Source organism: Molossus molossus, unplaced genomic scaffold (assembly GCF_014108415.1).
Source record: "Molossus molossus isolate mMolMol1 unplaced genomic scaffold, mMolMol1.p scaffold_m16_p_13, whole genome shotgun sequence".
NCBI classification, from domain to species: Eukaryota; Metazoa; Chordata; class Mammalia; order Chiroptera; family Molossidae; genus Molossus; species Molossus molossus.
In genome coordinates this window covers 6,449,891-6,469,214 of record NW_023425348.1, presented here as the reverse complement: position 1 = coordinate 6,469,214, position 19,324 = coordinate 6,449,891, and the positions used below count along the sequence as shown (strand labels likewise).

At 52.5% G+C, this 19,324-nt stretch overlaps 1 protein-coding gene across 18 annotated transcripts in view; it reads right to left on the bottom strand.

Moving 5' to 3' along the window:
- The window catches only part of NCAM1 (neural cell adhesion molecule 1), a 331,843-nt gene that overhangs the window by 32,507 nt on the left and 280,012 nt on the right, over positions 1–19,324 (bottom strand). For 6 of the 18 annotated variants that reach the window (XM_036258350.1, XM_036258358.1, XM_036258352.1 and 3 more), the window contains exons 9-15: positions 14,257–14,286; positions 10,867–11,017; positions 10,365–10,549; positions 9,906–10,002; positions 9,181–9,351; positions 7,806–7,937; positions 6,059–6,061 (exon numbers count right to left, since the gene is read on the bottom strand). In XM_036258350.1, the coding sequence (XP_036114243.1) occupies positions 6,059–6,061; positions 7,806–7,937; positions 9,181–9,351; positions 9,906–10,002; positions 10,365–10,549; positions 10,867–11,017; positions 14,257–14,286 (769 nt within the window). The remainder of the gene's footprint in view (positions 1–6,058; positions 6,062–7,805; positions 7,938–9,180; positions 9,352–9,905; positions 10,003–10,364; positions 10,550–10,866; positions 11,018–14,256; positions 14,287–19,324) is intronic. The other 12 variants (XM_036258363.1, XM_036258362.1, XM_036258357.1 and 9 more) reach the window with 3 other exon arrangements.

The following is a 19,324-nucleotide window of genomic DNA, read 5'->3' as shown; positions in this document are numbered from 1 at the left end:
AAATATTATAAAATCTAAGTGTCTCACACAGCTGAGGACACACACTGTAAACACACACACACACACACACACAGCGCCAGCTGATCTGTCAGGGGATTGCAGGCCGAACCCACAGCTCACGTCATTGACGCATTATAAAGACGAGCTTGGAACATGCCTTGGCTGTGATGAGGTGTAATGTTTTCCACAATGGAAAAGATGATCCGGTCTGGCCCTGGCTACCATCGGCAGATGAAGTCCAGAACTTTCATCTGGATTGTCAGTACACAAACTTGAGTGAGCCAGGTTGTGCTTTTCCGGGCCATGATTTTCTCGCACCGAGGAGGGCAGCGAGGAGACAGACGCGCCCCTCCTTCCCACGTGTGCGCCGTGTACACTGATCCTCCGCTGCGCCAGGGAGCAGGCTGTCACACGCAGCGTGCCTTCCTTCTCTGCTTCACCCTCTGCTTTTCTCCAAGCAGCCATTTTCTCCTGCTCTTTCCCTGTGTCTTAGCTACTGCTGTGTGTGTGTGTGTGTGTGTGTGCGCACGTGTGTGCTTGTGTGCATGCGTGCATCAGGGGAGGGACAACACAGGCTGGGAAGAGACGTGGTTCTCTCATCTCATCAGTGTGTCTCTAATCCTTTTCTAATTACAACTTGAGCGTACATTTGGGGAAGCCTCCTCAGGCACAGGGCATCCTTTCAGTAATCACCCCACTACTTTGGGGGAGGCCAGGTCCGCTGTCTTGGCCAAGCCGACAGCATGCTAAGGAAACCACACCGCATGCAGTCACAACTGTTGCTTTAGTACACGGGAAAACCACGGGCCGCACTGTGACCCCAAAGTCGGATCTGGACAAGCAGCAGCCTGGCCAAGGGCAGCTCCGCCCCATACTCACGAGACGGCTCTGTGGTTTTAAGGGCAGGACGAAGCTGGGTGGCTATGGAGATAGGAAGGACAGAGAGGGCTCAGAAAGGTGAAGGAGAAAATGGAGATTAATTCTTAAGTGTGTGTGTACATAACAAATATATAACGCATATATGTACACACACAAACATATGTGGCATTATTATTAAGAAAAGACAGAGATGGTGGAGGAGATATTCCCTCACTTCTTTCTTCCCTGACTTATCAATATCAATATCAATATCAATATCAATATTTTAAAGAGAGATTTTATTATCGGAGATTTTGCTGACAAATGACTCTCCTGCATTCAAAAATAAAGTAACCCTCATTTGCCCTTACCATGAATTCCAGCGATTCCGCACTGGGCCCTGTGCTTTGTGTTTTCACACTTGCTCTCTAATTCCCATACCTACCAGGCAGGCAGACTCTGTCTTTCACTTGAGAGATGAGAAGTCTGAGGTTTGGGGAGGCTGCGTGACGCACTCAAGATAATGGAGCTGTGCGCAAGGTCACGGAGCTGGGATTTGAACCGGGGCCGCTTCAGTTCCTAAGCCTCGACTCCGGCCGCAGCTACACAGCTTGGAGTGCACCGCATGGGGCGCTGGGCCTGCTTCCGAGTCAAACAGACGCAACAGGCGGCTTCTGAGCTCGGGGCCTGCATCACCTCCTGCGGCTGTGCCCGGAGTGCAGGGACTTCTGATGTAGGGAGATCACGGCCAGACCAGGCACGGCCCTGCCCGCGCGCTGTCTGCTGCTTTGGGCACGAGCTGGCGTGAGCCCTGGGACTCGCTCGACTGCTGGCTCGCTTTGCTCTTTCCCCTGAGAAAAGGTCGGGCCTGGGGCCTCTGCTCCGGGGGTGCAGGGGAACAAAAGGACAGGGCGAGGCTCGGTCAGGGGGACGAAGGCTGGGACTGCCCAGGTGACATCACCGTCGGGCTTAGCAGCACTGCTCCTGGTGGCAAACAGCCTGGTGAGCACTGTGATGTTCGGTCTCGGGAGAGGGAGGTCAGAAGGGCACCTACGCACCCTACTTCACAGAGCAGAGAAACAGGGCTCGCTCGTGAAGGGTTAGGTGCTTTGTCTAGGCATCTGCTGCCAGGCACATCTGCAAAGACACTGTGTACTTTCCCACAAATACGAAAAACACATGCATTTATGGAAAAAGCAAAAGCTATAGGCCTCGCTTTTTAATTCCAGTGTCTGAATCCAACTGTGCCAATTAAAATGAGAGTGAAAACACAACGCTCCGAAGCATTTCTTATGACCCTGAGGGACAGAACGTTTTCTGGGCGAATTCCTTTGGCCTCTCCAAGTATCAGCCTTGGTCTGGATCACTGAGACTCCGGCGCAGGGCTGGGCTGCAACAGCCCTGGGAGCCTGCCTGCAAAGCGTCTGTCCAGAACCCGCTTTCCACGTGCCTCTCCTTCGGGGAGTGTTGCTTCTCATGAAGCTGAGAGGCCCTGTGGCTATGTCTCCGCTCTTTGCTTCTCTACAACCCTGCACTGCTTTCTACCAACAGAGCCGAGTTATCAGCTGGTGAAGGAGGTGACGCTGGGCAGACCACTGTGGCTGATAAAGCAACCCGCGGGGAGATGCATAAGGACAATGATACTCACTATCTGGATGAGACAATGGAACAGGGGTGGAGGAGCTAGCAGGAGCCGCTGGGGAGAGAAAAATGAAGGTGAAAAAGAGATGAAAGATCATCGAGGTACAGACACTGCATGGGAAAAGGGGAGCGCCGACCCTAGACGTCAGTACAAGACACGGAAGTGAGTTAAAATGGGTAAGAAGAGCTCCCCGGGCTGAGGACATGTGGCCCCCGACAGCGAGAAGGGCTCTCTGACTTCAAGCCATAGACCTGTGTGCCTGCCGAGCCCGTGGCTCAGCTAAGGATTGGGCCAGGAACAGCTGCCGAGGCCTCCGGCTATCTCCAGAGGGTCAGGGGGACAGGAGGAGGGGAACCCGGGCCTCAGCTGGGGTGAGCGAGCAGAGGAGACTGGCTTTCTGTTAGATCTCTCTATACATGTTTGCGCATAGGCAGATATTTGCACCAATGGTACATAATTGCACCAAAACCTGTACGTGTCACTCCCTAATTTCAATATCCAAATAAAGCAAAAACGATGGTCCTGCTTATTAATATTTAGTGGGTGAGGTTCATGATTGTTCGGCATCCAGATGAGGGAAAAACATCTCTGCTGCCTTCCAAAACGAAACAAAACAACACAAAACACCCCGACAGAATGACTCTCTGGCCGCTGCTTTGTATATGGAGAGCAGTACACATGGTATTGTGTTATTCTTGCGAAACAAGTAACTCGACCAACTTCCTGCAGGGGAAACGGGCAGAGGTGGTGCATCCAAGATATTTTGGACAGCTCTTTAGTTTTCCATGGGCAAAGCTCTCCGTCCATCATCACAAAACAAAGTCCCTTTGAGAGCGAGATGAAAATTTGGAAAAAAATGTCACCACCTCTTCAACATTGCCTCGACACTTATGGTTTGCTCCTCCCTTTACCGTCCAGATGAGGGCACCTCATTAGACCATGCAAGTACAGTGTCACGGGAACCATAGCAAGATGTGATGGCCTGGCTAAGGTAAGTGTATCTCTTTCCCTTGCATTGTTCTGGTCTCCCGTTTGCACAACGGTCCATGTTATTTTGGCCAAGTGGTAGAGCTGTGTGTGCTTTACCCACAATGTAATACAATGTTTTAACTCACACTTGCAGTAGGTCATCTAGGGGGCAACATGTGAAAACCAAAATCTCAAGATGCCTCTTAAAAAGGAGAGACTCATTCATGTATAATCTTTATGCCCTGAAAGAAATCGTTTACTTTGCTTCAAAGTACAGAAGCAACTACGAGGTGATATTTAGGCCATGGAATTCTGAAGGTGTGTGACCCAGTCCTAAGGAATAGATTTATAACAAATGGTGACATCGTCTCTTTAGGGCCTCGGACGCTCCCGTAGGGAAGCAGCCCCTCCCAAGGCATCAGAGGTCGCTAGCTCTCCACAAAGTGTCCTAACAGCACGAAGACATTTGTCCTAAACGTACATGTGACAGAGGCGTTTCCCAGGTTGCATTCTGTTTGTGTGTTTAAAGCCACAGCTTCCTCATTTCTTTACACACACTTACATGAGCTGCACACAAGAACCTCTACCAGGTGAGCCATGCGTTCTCATCTGGCAGCTCGGAAGCAGGAGTCCTTGAGGTGCGTGTGGCTTTGGCTGGCTTCACCCGCGCATGCCCGCTTTGACACACTCACGCCTCTGGATGTGGAGAAATCCACTATGGAACCGAGAAAGCAACCCCGTTATCGAGACATTGCAACGCACTTTGAGTGCTGAGCTAAGGGGCGATGCACCAGCTCTCACTAACACCTCCAACCCCGGGCCTGGCAGCGATGGCTTCCAGTGTGCCAGCTCCTGTTGCCTGTACCTCTCCCCTGGGGTGAGGCTGCACTCCAGTGTCATGGGTGCTCTGTGCTTCTGCACCCCAACACTGCGGGACGGGAATGCAGTCACTGGCCGAGATGAGCCCGTGTCAGAGACGCACTCCGCTGTTCTGGGGCTCGACATCAGCACGTAGTTAAACGGCTGTAGCTGCCACTCAGTTGATTGGAGTGTAGTCCTGTGTACCAAAAAGGTCGTGGGTTCAATTCCTGGTCAGGGCGCATACCTAGGTAGCAGGTTTAATCCCTGGTCTGGACGCATATGGGAAGCAACCAATAGATGTTTCTCTCTTACACTGATGTTTCTCTCTCTCTTTCTCCCTCCCGCCCTCTCTAAAATCAATAGAAACATATCCTTGGATGAGAGTTAAAAAATAATAATAAACTGCTGATGGCTGATTTTGTTCACCTAAGTTCAGACAACCTTTGTGCCTTCCAAGGAACGGGAAGGAGACTCAGAGGAGGTCCTTCCTAACCCTTGTCCTCACTTCCTGGTGGCAGTGAGTGGGTATCGTCATGGTAGCGGTCCATGCAGGGTCTTTCTTCCAACCATAGCCCTTTCCAGGGAGTCTGGGGCCTACATGATACCCCTTGGGTTGGGCCCCCACTCCAGCCACTCTGGGAAGCTGTGAGGGTGCAAGGAAGACCATAATGACCAACTTTAGGGAGTGCGTGTTCCCGCGTCCCGCACAGGCGTCCCCCGCATCCTGCGCGAGTCTTGGAAAAGGCACACTGTCCGCAGGGCTGTGCCGCGGTCCTTGTCTAAACCAAGTTTGCTTTCCAAGTCTTTAAACCATAATTGTATTAAGTGAGTGAGAAAATGGACTTTTCATGCCACTAGTAATCCTGCTACTGTTATTACTCTACCTGGGATGGAGCTGACCCTCTGCCTTCCACAAGGCTTCACGGGACCTTGGTTACCTACTTCCACACTGTCTGACAACAAACAACAAGGTCTAGAGGTCTCCTTTCTAAAAAAAGTTAAACACTGACTTTCAAAACAGCTTCTGCCATCGGAATTCTTGCCTGTACAAGGGCTGAGCCCGCAATAATGAAAGCCACCAACAGTCAAGGGCGCGACGCTGGCCCGGTTCTCACAGCCGGGTTCCTGGTCGGAACCCCAAGGAGGCCTCTTTGCAGAGAGCTAGGCCCGCTGGAGCGCGGACACATCCCGAGCAGCAGGGCCGGGAGGCTCCGGCCTGCGGCCAGCGCAGGACCCAGGCAGAGGCGCCCTCGCGCCCAGAGCCCTCTCTGCGTGCCCGGAGAGGCGGCTGCAGGCCCGACCACGCCACCCTCCGTCTCCTCCAGAACTGGTTCGTTCGTGAACCCGCCTGCTGAGATCGTTAATTCAACGCTTGCTCAACATCTCAGAACGCCTACACCGAGCTACTTAGTTTCTGCTATGGCTGCAATATTTCTGAATATATTTTTAAAAGATAAGCTTCCCTGAGTGTCTTTCAGGAACTAGGGGCTTTTTATGGAAAGAGTGTTCAGCTTTCTGAATACCTTTTCTTCTAAGTCTCTCTGGGTAACCTTCCCCCTCCATGCCGAGCTCAGCCGAGGGAGCAGGGCCAAGCCGCGCGGGAGTGAGGCCAGGGGTCTGTGCAGGCGGGGGGCTCGGAACACAGTTCTGTTCTCAGAATGGCAGCCAGCTCCCTACGTTTGCTAGTTACTGCTTACACAGTTAGGGTGTCCTTCCCAGGAGAATCACCTTCTCTACATGCTTGGCAGTAGAGTTACTCAGTAGCCAGTTAGCTTCCCCAAACATGGAGATGACAGGTGGCAAGAACCTCACGGTAAAGAACAAAGCTGGCTGAAAATGGGGGTTTCGCTCCCTGCAGCTGCCGGCAGGACGTCCCTGTGGCTGGAACCAAACCTCATGCTATTCTACAACTGCCCGTCACCCACCAGCCTCCCTCCAGCCACCACCCGACGGACAGAAATGGACGGCACAGGAGCGTGATTTTTCTCTCTCCTGGAAGCAGATGTGGAAATCCTTTCAAATTCTTTTTCCTGTGAAGGATTCTGAACAGAGTCCTGCTGACGAGGGGTCACTTTCTGGCCAAAGGCGAGACGGGCTGCGGTGTGTTCCAGAGACCACCGGCAGACGCCACCATGCGCGGCTCGGTGAACACTGTTGCCACAGGGTCAATGTCACAGACAGAGATGAACAAACAAACACAATTTCAGAAGACAAAACACTGTGTGCTCTAAACCAGGACGAGGGTTAGCCTCTGGGCATGACCTACGGGCATTCCAAGGGCAGAGCTGGACTATGGTCAGTGTGGTAGGACCGGCCAGCAGCATCTACTTCAGCCTCGGGGGACAGAGACTGGAACTAAATGAAGAACTAGGGCAGTAGAGGTTAGCTACAGAAACAGGTGATGAAACAGGAGGCACTTGAGCAGAAAAAGAAAAAACAAGAGACAGACCCAAGGAGAAAAAAAGATGTAAAAGAAATGACTGGGATCCGCAGAACACATGGCCCTAGAAACTCCAACGACCTAATTACTCCGAATGCAGAGAGTATCGGTCCCTGTGGAAGGAAGACCACACTGGCTTTCTACTTCTGGGAAGAGGTACGGCATCCTTTGCAGGTCCCTGGCTTACAGAGAAGGAAGCAGAGGATCCCTGTCTGCTTTTCAGTCCCCGGCATCAGGGGGCCCAGGCTCTGTGACCCTCCGGGAGTCTGTCCTAGCATCTCCTCTGGCTGAGTGGCTCTGGTCCTCCCAGGGCCGGAGCTCAGCTCTGTGGAGGGCTGTTCTAGGAGCTCGTGTCTGTGGAAAGGGTGACAGGCAGAGCCAAAGGGTGGCGGGGTGGCGGAGGGAAACACGCATCCCGGAACGGGGTCAGGAAGAAGCAACTCTCGAGGAGGCGTGGGGGAGGGAGACCTGAGGTGTGCTCCTGGTACGGGAGGGGGAGGAGCAGAAGAGCCAAGGCCTCAGCATCCTCTTCCCTTTCGCATTGCTGGGACTTTGCTTCCTCTCCTCCACCCCACAGTGGTTCTGCGTTTCTGTACGTTAATATCTCTGCTGCACCGAAAGTCCCACAACTCATTACGGACACTGTCACTGCCTTACCCTCTTCCTTCAAGCCACAAGGTGTGCAGGGCCTTTGTGACCTGCATCAAACAGCAAATCCCGCCCCCCACCCCCAACACGGCTGAGTTCCTCCCCACTCCCTTCAATAACGTCAGTGTTTTTCTCCTGGACTGTTAGTGTGGCGACCTGGACCAGCTACCACCACAGTGTAACCGAGCCCTCCAGACAGAGGAAAAAGGGACTGGGTGTCATCATCACTGAGGGCCAGAGAACTGGGAGGTGGGACCACTCTGAGCAGAGGGATCTGAAAGACAAAAAGCTGTTGTCTGAACAATGGGGGGCCAGCTCGGGGTCCCTCGTGGCCCCCAGGAGAAGTGGGGTGCGCTGGGGAGAGGAAGGGCAGCTGGCTGTACTTACGGACTGGCTGGGTCTTGAACTCGGAGGCTGGGCTGATCTCGCCCAGACCCTTGCCGTTGAGGGCTGCCAGCCGCACCGCGTACGTCGTCTCGGGCTTCAGGCCCATGATCGTGACAATGCCCTCCATGCTGGCTGTTGTGAGGACATAGAAAGGATCATAAAACATGCAAAACCCTGTTGGTGAAATGGTGCAGCCACTGTAGAAACAGTACGGTGGGTCATCAAAAAATTAAACAGAGTGATCGTGTGATCCAGCAATACCACTTCTCGGTGTACACACAGAAGAATGAAAAGCAGAGACCTGGGACAGATAGTTGCACACCTGTGTTCACAGCAGCATTGAACACAGTAGCCAAAAGGTGGACACAGCGCAGTGTCCATGTTCAGCTTTGAAAAGGAAGGAAACTCTGACACGTGCTACAACAGGAATGACCTTGAGGACGTCATGCTATGTGAAATGAGCCAGGCACAGAAGATAAACGCTGTGTTGTTCTAGACGGAGTGCCTAGGCTGGTCAGCCACACGGCCAGAAGGCAGAATGGCGGCTGCAGGAGCTGGGGGGGGGGGGGGTGGCATTAGTGTTCAACAGCTACAGAGTTTGGGATGATAAAAAAGTTCTGGAGCTGGACCGTGGAGATGGTTGCAAAACAGTGTGACTGTGCTGAATGCCATCGAAGTGTATGCTTAAAAGTGGGTCGAATGGTACATCTTATATAGATTTTACTACAATAAAAAATAACTAGAAGTGATGGTAAATAAAAAGCAAACCTGTTGGTCGGATTGTAACATGGGATCAACCCGCCACAAAGTTGGAATGAGGTCTCAGCGGGGAGTTAGGAAGGTATTGTTCCTCTCCAGTTTTAGTCCAGGTGACACAGAAGTCCCGCCCCTCGCCCCACCCTAGCCGAGCAGGACCGAAGCGTTCTGTAGGAACGAAGTCCCAGCACAGCCTCTGAATGGCTATGACCATGTCCTAGCCCCCTCCCAAGTCCACCTGTGTCACCACATGCAGGGCGGGGATTAAAATGTTCTACAGAGCGGGGTGGGCTGGGCCCCTCTGGCTGGGCTCACACCGGGCAGGGCTTCTGCTTGGCATGGGGATGAGACAGCCTCCATCCTGGCAGGTCACGGAAGGAGGTTCCGAAGTGCCCGGGGGCAGAAGGCCAGCCGGTCTGCATGAGATGTGTCCGTGCCCTGATTCTGCGGGGACGGTGACTGCGGCAGACAGGAACATGAACAGGCCGGCAGGGGACGGCCTCTGGCCACCCCGGGAGCTGAGAGGGGTGTGCCCCTCCACCCCGATGGGCAGCAGGGGCCAGGACTGGGCGAAGGCACGGAGTGGCGCGTCACTAAGGAAACGGCTCTCCCAGCTCACCTTCCTTGGCATCGTACCACTTGAAGTGCCACATCTCCTCGCCTGCAGCTCTCCACTCCGCCTTGTACTTGAGGATGGGCACCCCGCCCGTGGCCTCTGGCTCATCGAACTGCACCTGTGCTGTGCTAGAGTACGGCTCCACCTGGTCGATGGAGGGTGAAGACGGGGTGTCTGTGGGGAGACCGTACGGAGACCCAGGTGAGCCTCCGGCAGGACAGACTCGGCACCATGAAGCATGTGTCTCATTTCTGCTCAGTCTGAAGCCTTGTGGCCCGTCTCTGCCCCCCCGGCCACCTCCCCGTACGATTCTCTCCCGCAGGCCCCTGACCGGATGCTCGAGTCTCCGCTCCTGGCCTCGGGCTTCACTGACCCTGGGCCTCTCTGCTCTCTCCTGGCCTCACCAAGGACACAAAAGGGCTGGCAAGACTTATCTGCTGTTTCTCTGGCTTTTTATTTTTATTTTTTTGGTTAATCATCACCCAAGGGAGGGAGGGAGGGGGGTGGAGAGAAAGAGAGAAAGAGAGAGGAAGAGAAACATCGATGTGAAAGAGTCACATCTGTTGCTTCCTGCACTTGCCCCAACTGGGGCTGGGGATCGAACCTGCAACCCAGGCACGTGCCCTTGACCAGGACTTGAACCCACTACTGGTGCACCAAGCACTGAGCCACACCAGCCAGCGCAGGCCGGCAGGATTAAGGCTGGTGCAGCCACAGGGGGCGCTCACCTGCTTGGACCAGGATGAATTCCAGGGACTCCTGTCCAATGCGGTTCACCGCAGAGCAGTTGTAGTTTCCAAAATCATTTTCAGAGTCCGGCGTTACCTTCACAAAGAAGGAGCTCTTGGGTTACATGCCCCACAGGATGGCCCAGCCTCAGATCCTTATTTGTTGGATTAAATTATTAAAAAATAGAACCAGTAAAGGAGGACTCATTAGCTCCAGCCCAGCTTTAAGCCAGAGCGAAGAACAGAGAAGGGGCCCTTGGAAGAGGATCACTCTGCCCTCCAGGCCTGGTGCTGCCCAGGGAGACAAAGGGCTGGGCCAGAGCTGTTTCTTCTCCAGCCAGTGGCTCTCGGCTCAGGGCATGCCGGAGCAGCAAGAGGGGTTTTAGCTGCACACAGGAGCTGAGCCACAGCCAGACCACCTTCCCACCTGCCCGGCCCCCGGCCCCCGGCCCCACTCACCTCCAGGTAGCTGGCGGAGGGCGTGTTATAGATCTTGATGTTGCTGTAGTTGGAGCTTGGCAGCAGCTGACCGTCTCGGAACCACGAGATTGTGGCACTGGGGTAGGCAAACACCTCGCAGGTGATGTTCACCTGGTTCCCTTCCCACGTGTACACAGCCACGGGGCCCTGCAGCTTGGGGGCATCTGCAATGGGTGGCAATGCCTGTCAGAAAGACGGCCAGCATGGCGCAGCCCTACACGTGCTGTGACCTGGCCCTGGGGGTGGGTGCACCTGATGCAGAGCAACTGCCAGGGCACAGGAGAGGTCGGGCCGTGGGCGCCCTGTGAGCTGCACGGGAAGACGGAGGTGTGCAGGCTTGTGAGAAGTCTGGGGTGGGGAGAGGAAGGGACCTGGGGACACAGGGAAGGTGATCGGGCACAGCGGGTGCAGCTCGGGACCTAGCTCTTGTCCCCTTCCTTCCAGACCCTGCACAGCCCTCCCTCCTGCAGCTGTTCCTCACATTGCACTTCGAGGTACATGGACCGCGAGTCCTGGCCGATGGTGTTGCTGGCGGTGCAGATGTATTCTCCGGCGTCTGTGTACTGGATGCTCTTCAGGGTCAGGGACGACACGCGGGCGTGGCTGCGCACCACCATGTGCCCGTCCAGAGTCTGCCGGAGGGAACAGAGCGCGTCAGGCCCAGGGCAGGACGGGGCTGGGAGACCCGGCCAGCGCTGCGTGACCAGTCTCACACCCTCTCCTGTCTCTGCCCTGTCTGAGGCTCACTAGTGGGGGAGGCTGCAGAGAGCACCAGGGGAACTTGGGTGTATCCAAAATGGAAACGGACTCAGCCTGTGCCAGCAGCCTGGCTGTGCGCCCACACTGGTGTGGCTCGCGGTCCCTCGTGGCGACGTGTCTAACATGGAAGCAGAGCCCCAAGCAGCAGACACCCCATCAGAAGCAGCCTTGCCCCATGGGAGTCTGGGACACCTGTCCTCCCTTCCCTTCCTTCCGGCAGCCCACCCGTCCGCCAGCTCCGCGGTGCATGCGCGTGTCAGGGGGAACCCGGATGTGCCGACATGCACGACCTTATAGAAGAAACCTGTATCTGTGCAGATGCCTCACTTTCCTGCATGCTTAAAAGTAACATGATTTCATTTTTTTTTTTTTTTTTTAAAAAGCCCAACAATTCAGAAGTCAGGAGCTGCTGAGCTGGAAGCAAGGGTCACAGGCCCTCTCCAGGGACAGTGGGGCCGGACAGTCCCGGGGAGATCCGGGGTCTTTGACACCACAGTCCCCACCATTTTCTAGCATTGATACTATAATGAGCGTTCTCAGTCTCTGGAATTCGAGTGATTGGTCAAAAGGGAAATGAGCATATGCTCCCCCGGCAGTGGGTGCTGGACTGTTTCCAAGGGGCTTCCCCACTTGACACTCTAGGTGAACGGTTGCTGGTCTAGGAGAGTCTGGGCATGTGGCCCAAGCTCAGATCCTCAAGAAGGCTGTTAATCCAAAGTAGTCTTACTCTTCACAGGCTGGGCCACACTCTCGTCTCCCGCATACAATGGGCTTGGGCCTTTAAAGAACGAAACACCTGACTTCAGATTCTTCTGATATGCTGGTTTGAAAGCCCAGACCCAGAACGGCAACATCATACAGCGGCCAGTGCAGGAAGCCCCCAAGCAAGGCTGCACGGGCCCTGGGGGCAGCCTCAGGACCGGGCAAAGACGCAAAGACGTGCCTACACCACCCCTGGTGCTCTGGTCTGCTCCAGCCTGAGGACCCGGCACTCACACCGTCTCCGGAAATGGTTGTGCTGACAAATGTACTTCTTTCTCCCTTCCACCCGTCTTCTTTCTAATTTCTCTATCTAGAATTTTTTCTCATTGAATGATCAGTCAAGAGATCAGTAGGCGGCCTCCTGTAAGTAATTCTTATTTTACAGCAGCTCACGGACAAGATTGATGATGGGATTGTTTTCAGATGCCCGTTCTCCCTCGGAGGGGACACAGGTGTGCTCCTGTGCGACTGGCGGAGCCCCTCTGAGGTGTTCGCCGTGGCACCTGGACAGAGTCAGGGAGTGCCACCTACACGCCATGCGGACCAAACGTCACGCTGAGCATTCAGACTCGGGAGGAGAAAGCAGATGGACTCTGAATGACAAAGAAAAGATCATTATGGCAAGAAGATGCTGCTTTGCAGGAGTGTGAAGGGCCATTATAATTCATCTCCTCCTCCAAACATTTTGTCTCTTTTCTTCCAGGTAAAAGTGCTAAGGCTCTTCAGAGCTCACAGAATAAAATGGGCCATAACGCAAGCCGCCTCCTGAGCTCACCTGGACTCAGGTGTTCATCTCTGAGCGAGACAAACAGCAGGGAACGGAACTCCTGGGCCCCAGGGTGGCACTCATTTGAAAGTCAATTATGTCCAGAGTGAGATACTGAAGATAAGGGCACTTCTAGGAAACGAAGTGAGGAGTCTGCCTTCCTGGGAGTAAACCCATTACTTCCACTTATGATAATAATTCTCTTAACAGCTTAGCGCTCCCTGGTAAATCTCAGCCCCTCCTGTAGCCAGGTCTAACAGAATGAGGAGGAGGTGATCGAGGCCAAGCAGGATGAGCTCCCCAGCTGCTCGGGAGTGGTCGCCAGTCCCCGTGGGCCCGTGACCTGGGAGCAGTAAAGCACCCAGCCCATGACAGCGCCCCCTGCGCCCCGGAAGGACGCATGTCAGCAAGGACGGGCACTGCACTGCGGTCCTGCTGACACGGGGCAGCCGATGCAGACAGTTGGTGACCAACGAGAGCTGACGATGACCCCCGTTCCTGTGCAGACTCATGTCAGCGCCTGGGGACAGGCGGTCACTTTAAATATTAGATGGCATTAAGTATTTATAGCCACGACCTGAACACATGAGTTGTGTGTTCTGAATAATTATCATTTCCGACAGACTATGAGGATAGGTTTACCTAATTATAATACAACTGATAGGATTGCTTACATTTATAGAGTTATAATATCAAAGTTCCATCTGGAGCACAGATGAAAGCTATTTTTTTAAAAAGGTATTTATGGGTTAGGTCCTTGATCCTCATCTAAATTATACTGGTTTTCATTTCACAATCTGTCACTTAATCACAAATCAGGTAAAAAAAAAAAAAGAGATACACGTGGCCATGAGAAGGATCTTGGGGGTACAATAATTAAAATCTAAAGATTAATATTTAGCTTCCATTTTCAAACTAAGTCCCACATTATCCAAATGAAGCAAGGAGTCAGAGAAATGTCAAAGGCTAAAGCCTATGGACTTCTAAAAAACACAAAACCATTTGTGCCAAATCATCGTAACCTCATCAATTCAATGCTCTGCGAAAGGAGCACAGACACGTGGAAACGACTGGGGAAAACCAACGAGACGTGTCGTTTGCACTGCTTCGAGACGGGATGGGATGTGATCATTTACCAAGACCGGTCATCATCGAAGAAGCGAGCAACAAGATGAGTTGAGTTGGACAGGGCTGAGTGGGTTTCCAGATCACTAACCCTGTGACTTCATGACCCAAAGTCACATCAACCAGGTGCGAGTCAAGAGAATTCACCTGTTCAGAATGACTGGTCTGGGAAGTGGGGGGATTCTTTCTCTAAGTATAATTACCTGGATGTGGTTTACCAGCACCATCGAGAGAGTAAGACCCCGTTTTAGAAAACAAGGAGGATTCGTTCATCCACTCCAACACAGCTTGCTTGCTCACCCTCAATGACACTATATAAGCAACATCTACCACTACTGACCTATCTTCATCTAACTCAACTACTAATTAGTTCAGCGTGCCTGGTTATGAACTAGGCTGGTGAGTTAAACCGCAATGCTTTCAGAACTAAAGACTGGCTAGTGGTCAGGTAAGCTATACCTCTTGCTTCTCTGGTCGAGTCCACGAAGCCTGGAGAGAACAAGATACAAAACACAACAAGAAAGCAGTAAAATTTCACAACATGTTGCTTTAGAGAACGGATGTATCACACTGCATTTCGTGCACATGCAGCTTCCGTCACAACTTTTCCAAGGCCCACTTTCAATGGTGTGTTTATTACCCCATTTAATGTAGGACTTAGCTCGTGTCCAGCTCCCCCCCCCTTATGCACATTGAGATGTATAATTCAAAGGTAAAGTCTCCCCTAATCTTTGGTAGACATACGTATGGATACCAGCAGACATATTATAAGCTGCTTCTATTCCCCAAGGTCTTGAATATTCCTAGCAGCATTTGGTGACACTCTTAGTTCTAACTGCATAATCTAGAGATACTTATAGAGTAAGTTTCCTCCTTTGGATTTTATCAGACAGCTTGTTACAAATACACGAATGCCATTTTGTGCTCATGCATTTTATAACTCTTTGCATGCATACTATCAAAAATCAAATTTTTAGTTTTTAAAAAAGGAACAACTAAAGAGATCATAGAGCAAATTAAGAATAAGCAGTATGAAGTCCTTGTGACTAAGGGTCAGAAAGTTTTGAGGATGCCCAACTCGGACTGCGGTGGTACGGCGGTGGGTTCCGGAAGGCAGGGGCATGCCCCCATGGCATGCAGGCTCAAGCAGCTCCATCTTCATCAAGCATGGCATTCCAAAAAGTGGGCCAACTCAGACCTAGAGGTTGGGTCTTTTCCTCCCCGTATTTAGATTTTTACAAACTGTATCTGGCACTTGGGAATCTACTCTCCTTAGTTTTTCTGTTTTCAGACTGGGAGTCAAAACCATCACACCTACATGGTTCTTTCTACTGGATGGCACGGCTGCCTGACTGTCCCTGAGGTTCAGGGGAAAAGGACAGAAACGATGCCAGAGACACAGCAGTGCGACCCAGGAAATGCAAACGAGTCAGCAAACATTTAGTGAGAGCCCACTAAATGCACGGAGCTCTTCTGAGACGTGAGGATGGGGATGCGGATCATGTCACATGATGTTGGAATGAAGAACGAGAACAGAGGCACACGCAGAGACCACAGTATGCACAGTGGGCCGACATGTAAATGTGGTCGCCAACTCCACGTCACTTCGAAGCTTGTCTGTCACATGCCAGGGCTGCTTGAACCAGGGACACTTTTTAGGGGCTAGATCATGTGGAGTTGTTTGTTTTTCAGGTCGGATTCTTCCCGAGTCTCTCCCCAATCCTTATGGCTCTGTGTGGTTTGGAAAAAGCAGCTGCTAGTCACAGAGGTTTCCAGCTGCATGACTTCCCACTGTGCCCGGCGGAATGACAGGACACGCCTTGCCCGGGACTGGTGAAGGTGTGTGGCCTACTTTAAGACACCCTATATGCTAATACACAATAAAATAAATGAGAAGATGATTAGTACTATTCCAAAAATTGTCAGCTCCAGGTGTTTTCTCATATTCACATGTTATTATCTTACAAGTCTGCAGGAGTATGTATAGAAACTAAAGTGGAACATCTCTTCACTTGTTCTGAAGTATTCCCTATTAGAAATCTGGCACAGTCTGGATAAGCCAGCCTCTGATTGCTCCAAGCAGGCACCTTTTCCAATTTTCAAAGTGAGCACCTGGTTTGTATTGAATGAGGAATTCTTCCCGGTGATAAAAAAACAACTCCAGTTTGCAGAGAATGGAAAATTTCAAAAAGTGTCTCTTATTTGTGGGCTAGTTCAAGGTTTGTGAAATGCTTTTCACTTTTTTTCTGTTTCTCTCTCCTGATCTCAACTCTTTCCCCCTTTTCCTTCTCCTTACACTTTAGGCCTCATATGCCTTTCTTTCCGTCATTTCAAAGGCGTGTTCAAATATGTGCACAGTAAACTTGTTCTGCCAGAGACGGATGACGCAAATGATCACCCGGAAGCCTCCATGTGCAAATGCTACCTGGGATTTCGCACCACGCACTCAAGTGTGTGGCACTGGTTACAATGAGCCTGGGTAGGAAGAGGAACGAAAAGATGTGGACACACAAGCCTTCTCTGTAGCGGCATCATCACAACGACCTCCATACACACCGATCAAACTGACCCACGGTCATGTTCAAACATGTTTTGATGTTGTCAACATAATAGTGACCGCTAAGAAATGAACTAACGTGCAAATGATCTACCCTAATGGTCTCAATGACCCAAACCTGGCCCAGCTATTATCCGTGGTGGAGCGAGACCAACTCAACCAGCTGAAGGTTAGCAGGTTAATAATAATTGATCTCTAACAAGTGACTGGATTAAACCCAGAGACTCGATCGCAGCTAGGGTGTGACATGCAGGCTCACTATTCTGGTTTTATTTGTTTATCTTTTTTTAAATGAAGAAAAACCTAAGTATTTCACTAGTAAGTCACTAACTATGTGCCTGTGGTTGAAAGCCATTTCCCTCTCAGGGAAGCAAAAGACCAAACTGCTTTAATTAGCCTACATTGTTCAGGAAGACACTGAGCCTTCTACGGAAGCATTCCAACCATGAGAGCACCATGGCACTCGGGGACCCAGAAGGAGGCCCTGGGGCCTTCTAAGGGCTCTGTACTTGACCCTGTCCCCGGCAACATTTTCCCCAGTGACCTGAACAGAGAGGTCTCAGATGAGTGTGCATATACGGCTGGAGCCATTGCCGATCCAAATGCTAGGTGATGCGCTGCAGGGGCCTGGAGTTGCCTGCTGGGCCCTGCGCTTAGGCTGGGGCCACCACCGGCCGCCGGACCTCATACTTCCAGCACATAAATACAATGGGGGCATGTGGGATGAAAGTCCCTGGACCCACAGACCTCCAAAGGGCAGTTCTGATTAAAGCCATTCTTGACTGGCTGGACAGATGGGCTCAAATGGTTGCTCTCCAGCCAGACGGTGTCTGTACGCGTGGGACCTGGGCAATCAGAAAGGTCAGAGATGACTCCTAGGGTCAGGGTGTTAAATCGATTGCGATGCACGACAGTCCCAGCAGTTCTCCACAGTGTCATAGTGACCTCGCTAAGAAACACTGCGTTGCGACAAAGAAATACAGTTTTTGGCAGAAATAAAGATAAAATTCTGCGTGACTGGTTAAGCAGTCAGTTGCACTGGCCCCGCGTGGGCCGCCACCACAGGGCTGACGCGGCCTGCACGGCATCAGTTCCCAGACCGAGGGCGTGGTGGCCTCGGCGGCCCTGGGTGCCAGGGAGCTGGTGCGTCTACTGCAGGACAGCTGGCAGAGGACAGACCGACTCAAGAAAAATCGAAGAGCCACCTTAAGGGCTCTCATACGAAGGCTGAGCAGCAGACCCCCTGGTCATCAGCGCTGGCCGAGTGCCCGGCAGAGGACTGACACTGTCACCTTGCGGGCAGGGGCTGACTGACTTCCTGGCAGATGCCTTAGAAAGGGGTGCCAGGTAAGGCCAAACCACCTCAAAGCGTGGCTTCCTTCCCACCCTCGCCGGTTCAGGCGTTTTACGTGGCCTGTTCCCAGCCGCCTTCCGCATCTGGACGGTCCGGCACCACGGTCTGTTCTCACCTGTTTAGCATCTCATCCTGATTTTAAAAGAGGGTGTTTTCTTCCACTTTGACAACTGAGTGGCTCTAAGACACGCGATGCCTAATTACATATTGTGCAAGTTCAGACGGACTGGCTACCAAAGAGAAATGTATTGTCCAGAGTCCAACCGCTGGGAAGAGGCCAGCTCTGTGCACTTCGTCATGAGCTACCCGAGCTGTGAGGTGGGCAACACGCCTCGGATGTCGGTGCAGGGAACTAGGAATTCTACGTTAATTCTTCCCTCGCAGGGCGACCTCAGGCAGGCGTGTAATCGGGCGCCACGCCGCGCCGCAGGCTGACTACTGGAAGACTGTTCTAAGCCTGACTCGCGCCCGTCCCATGAGGTCGCTTCAGGTCACCCTGAAGGTGGGCTGCAGCAAAGGAACCGCAATGCCGCCTACGTGGCGGCTTGACCAGTTGCTCAGGTCGAGGCGTGATGACACTCCCTGACAGGTGAGTTACACAGAGCCTCCTTGGCTTGAGGCGGTCTCTGCTCAACACCTTCAATGTCAACATTGAGTGCGTGTGAGTGTGTTAGTGCCTGGCTCTTCGTTCTCATTCGGTGAAAACGAATTCACAGATACAAGCCAGCAGTGCCAACTATTAAAGGGGCTGAGATAGGCACCAATCTTAATAACCCTTCTGGGCTGGCTTGGCTGCTGAGCTATTCCTAGAAAAAATATAGACTTTAAAAGCATTGTTCACCTGGGACAGATATTATTTCTGTCCTTCACTGAGGTCAAAGATACACACTGGATCATTCTGGACCAACCTACGCCCCAGTCTGAGGTGGAAAGGTCTGCCAAGCGGCGGCCCTGTGGTTTACGGCCTGGCACGTGCGTTCAGTCCACGCCGCACACACGAGTTTAACCCCGATGTTCATAAAGCACCAAGTACACACCACACTTCTCACTCCAGCACAATATCCAACAGCAAATGTGAGCTTCAAAAATACTTAGCAGTTCCCCAGTGGAGGTTTTAAGTTGAATTCAACTCGGAGGTAAAAACTTGCAAAAAAATAAGTGGTCTGGGACCGGTAACGTCTGCTCCTTTGACTCAGCCTTGCTTCCCGTCAGCAGGACAGACAGCGCCTCCAACGCTGAGCCCGAGTCTGGCTCCAGCACCTCACGCTGTCCCTTCCGGCTCGCCTTGCGCTCACCCTCCCCAGGGATTTCCTTTCGGTAGGCAGAAGAGTGAAGCTCTGTCACTTCTGACATTCTGGTCAATAGCAACCCATTATAAACGTCCTTTTAATCTAAGGCCATTGCTGCTGAACAGGTGGCAAAGTGCTGGCCAAGAGAAAGGGAGCCCGGCACTGCGGGCTCTCTGGGCTGAGGCTGGAGAAGCGCCCTGGATGGTTTGAGTCACGTTGGACACACGCTGCCCCCGCCCCCGCTTCTGGCCCGCTCGGCAGCGAAGGGCCGTGGGCTCAGTGAGTGCGCAGTGTCCTAGCAAGGACAGCTCGCCGGTGGCCTGCAAG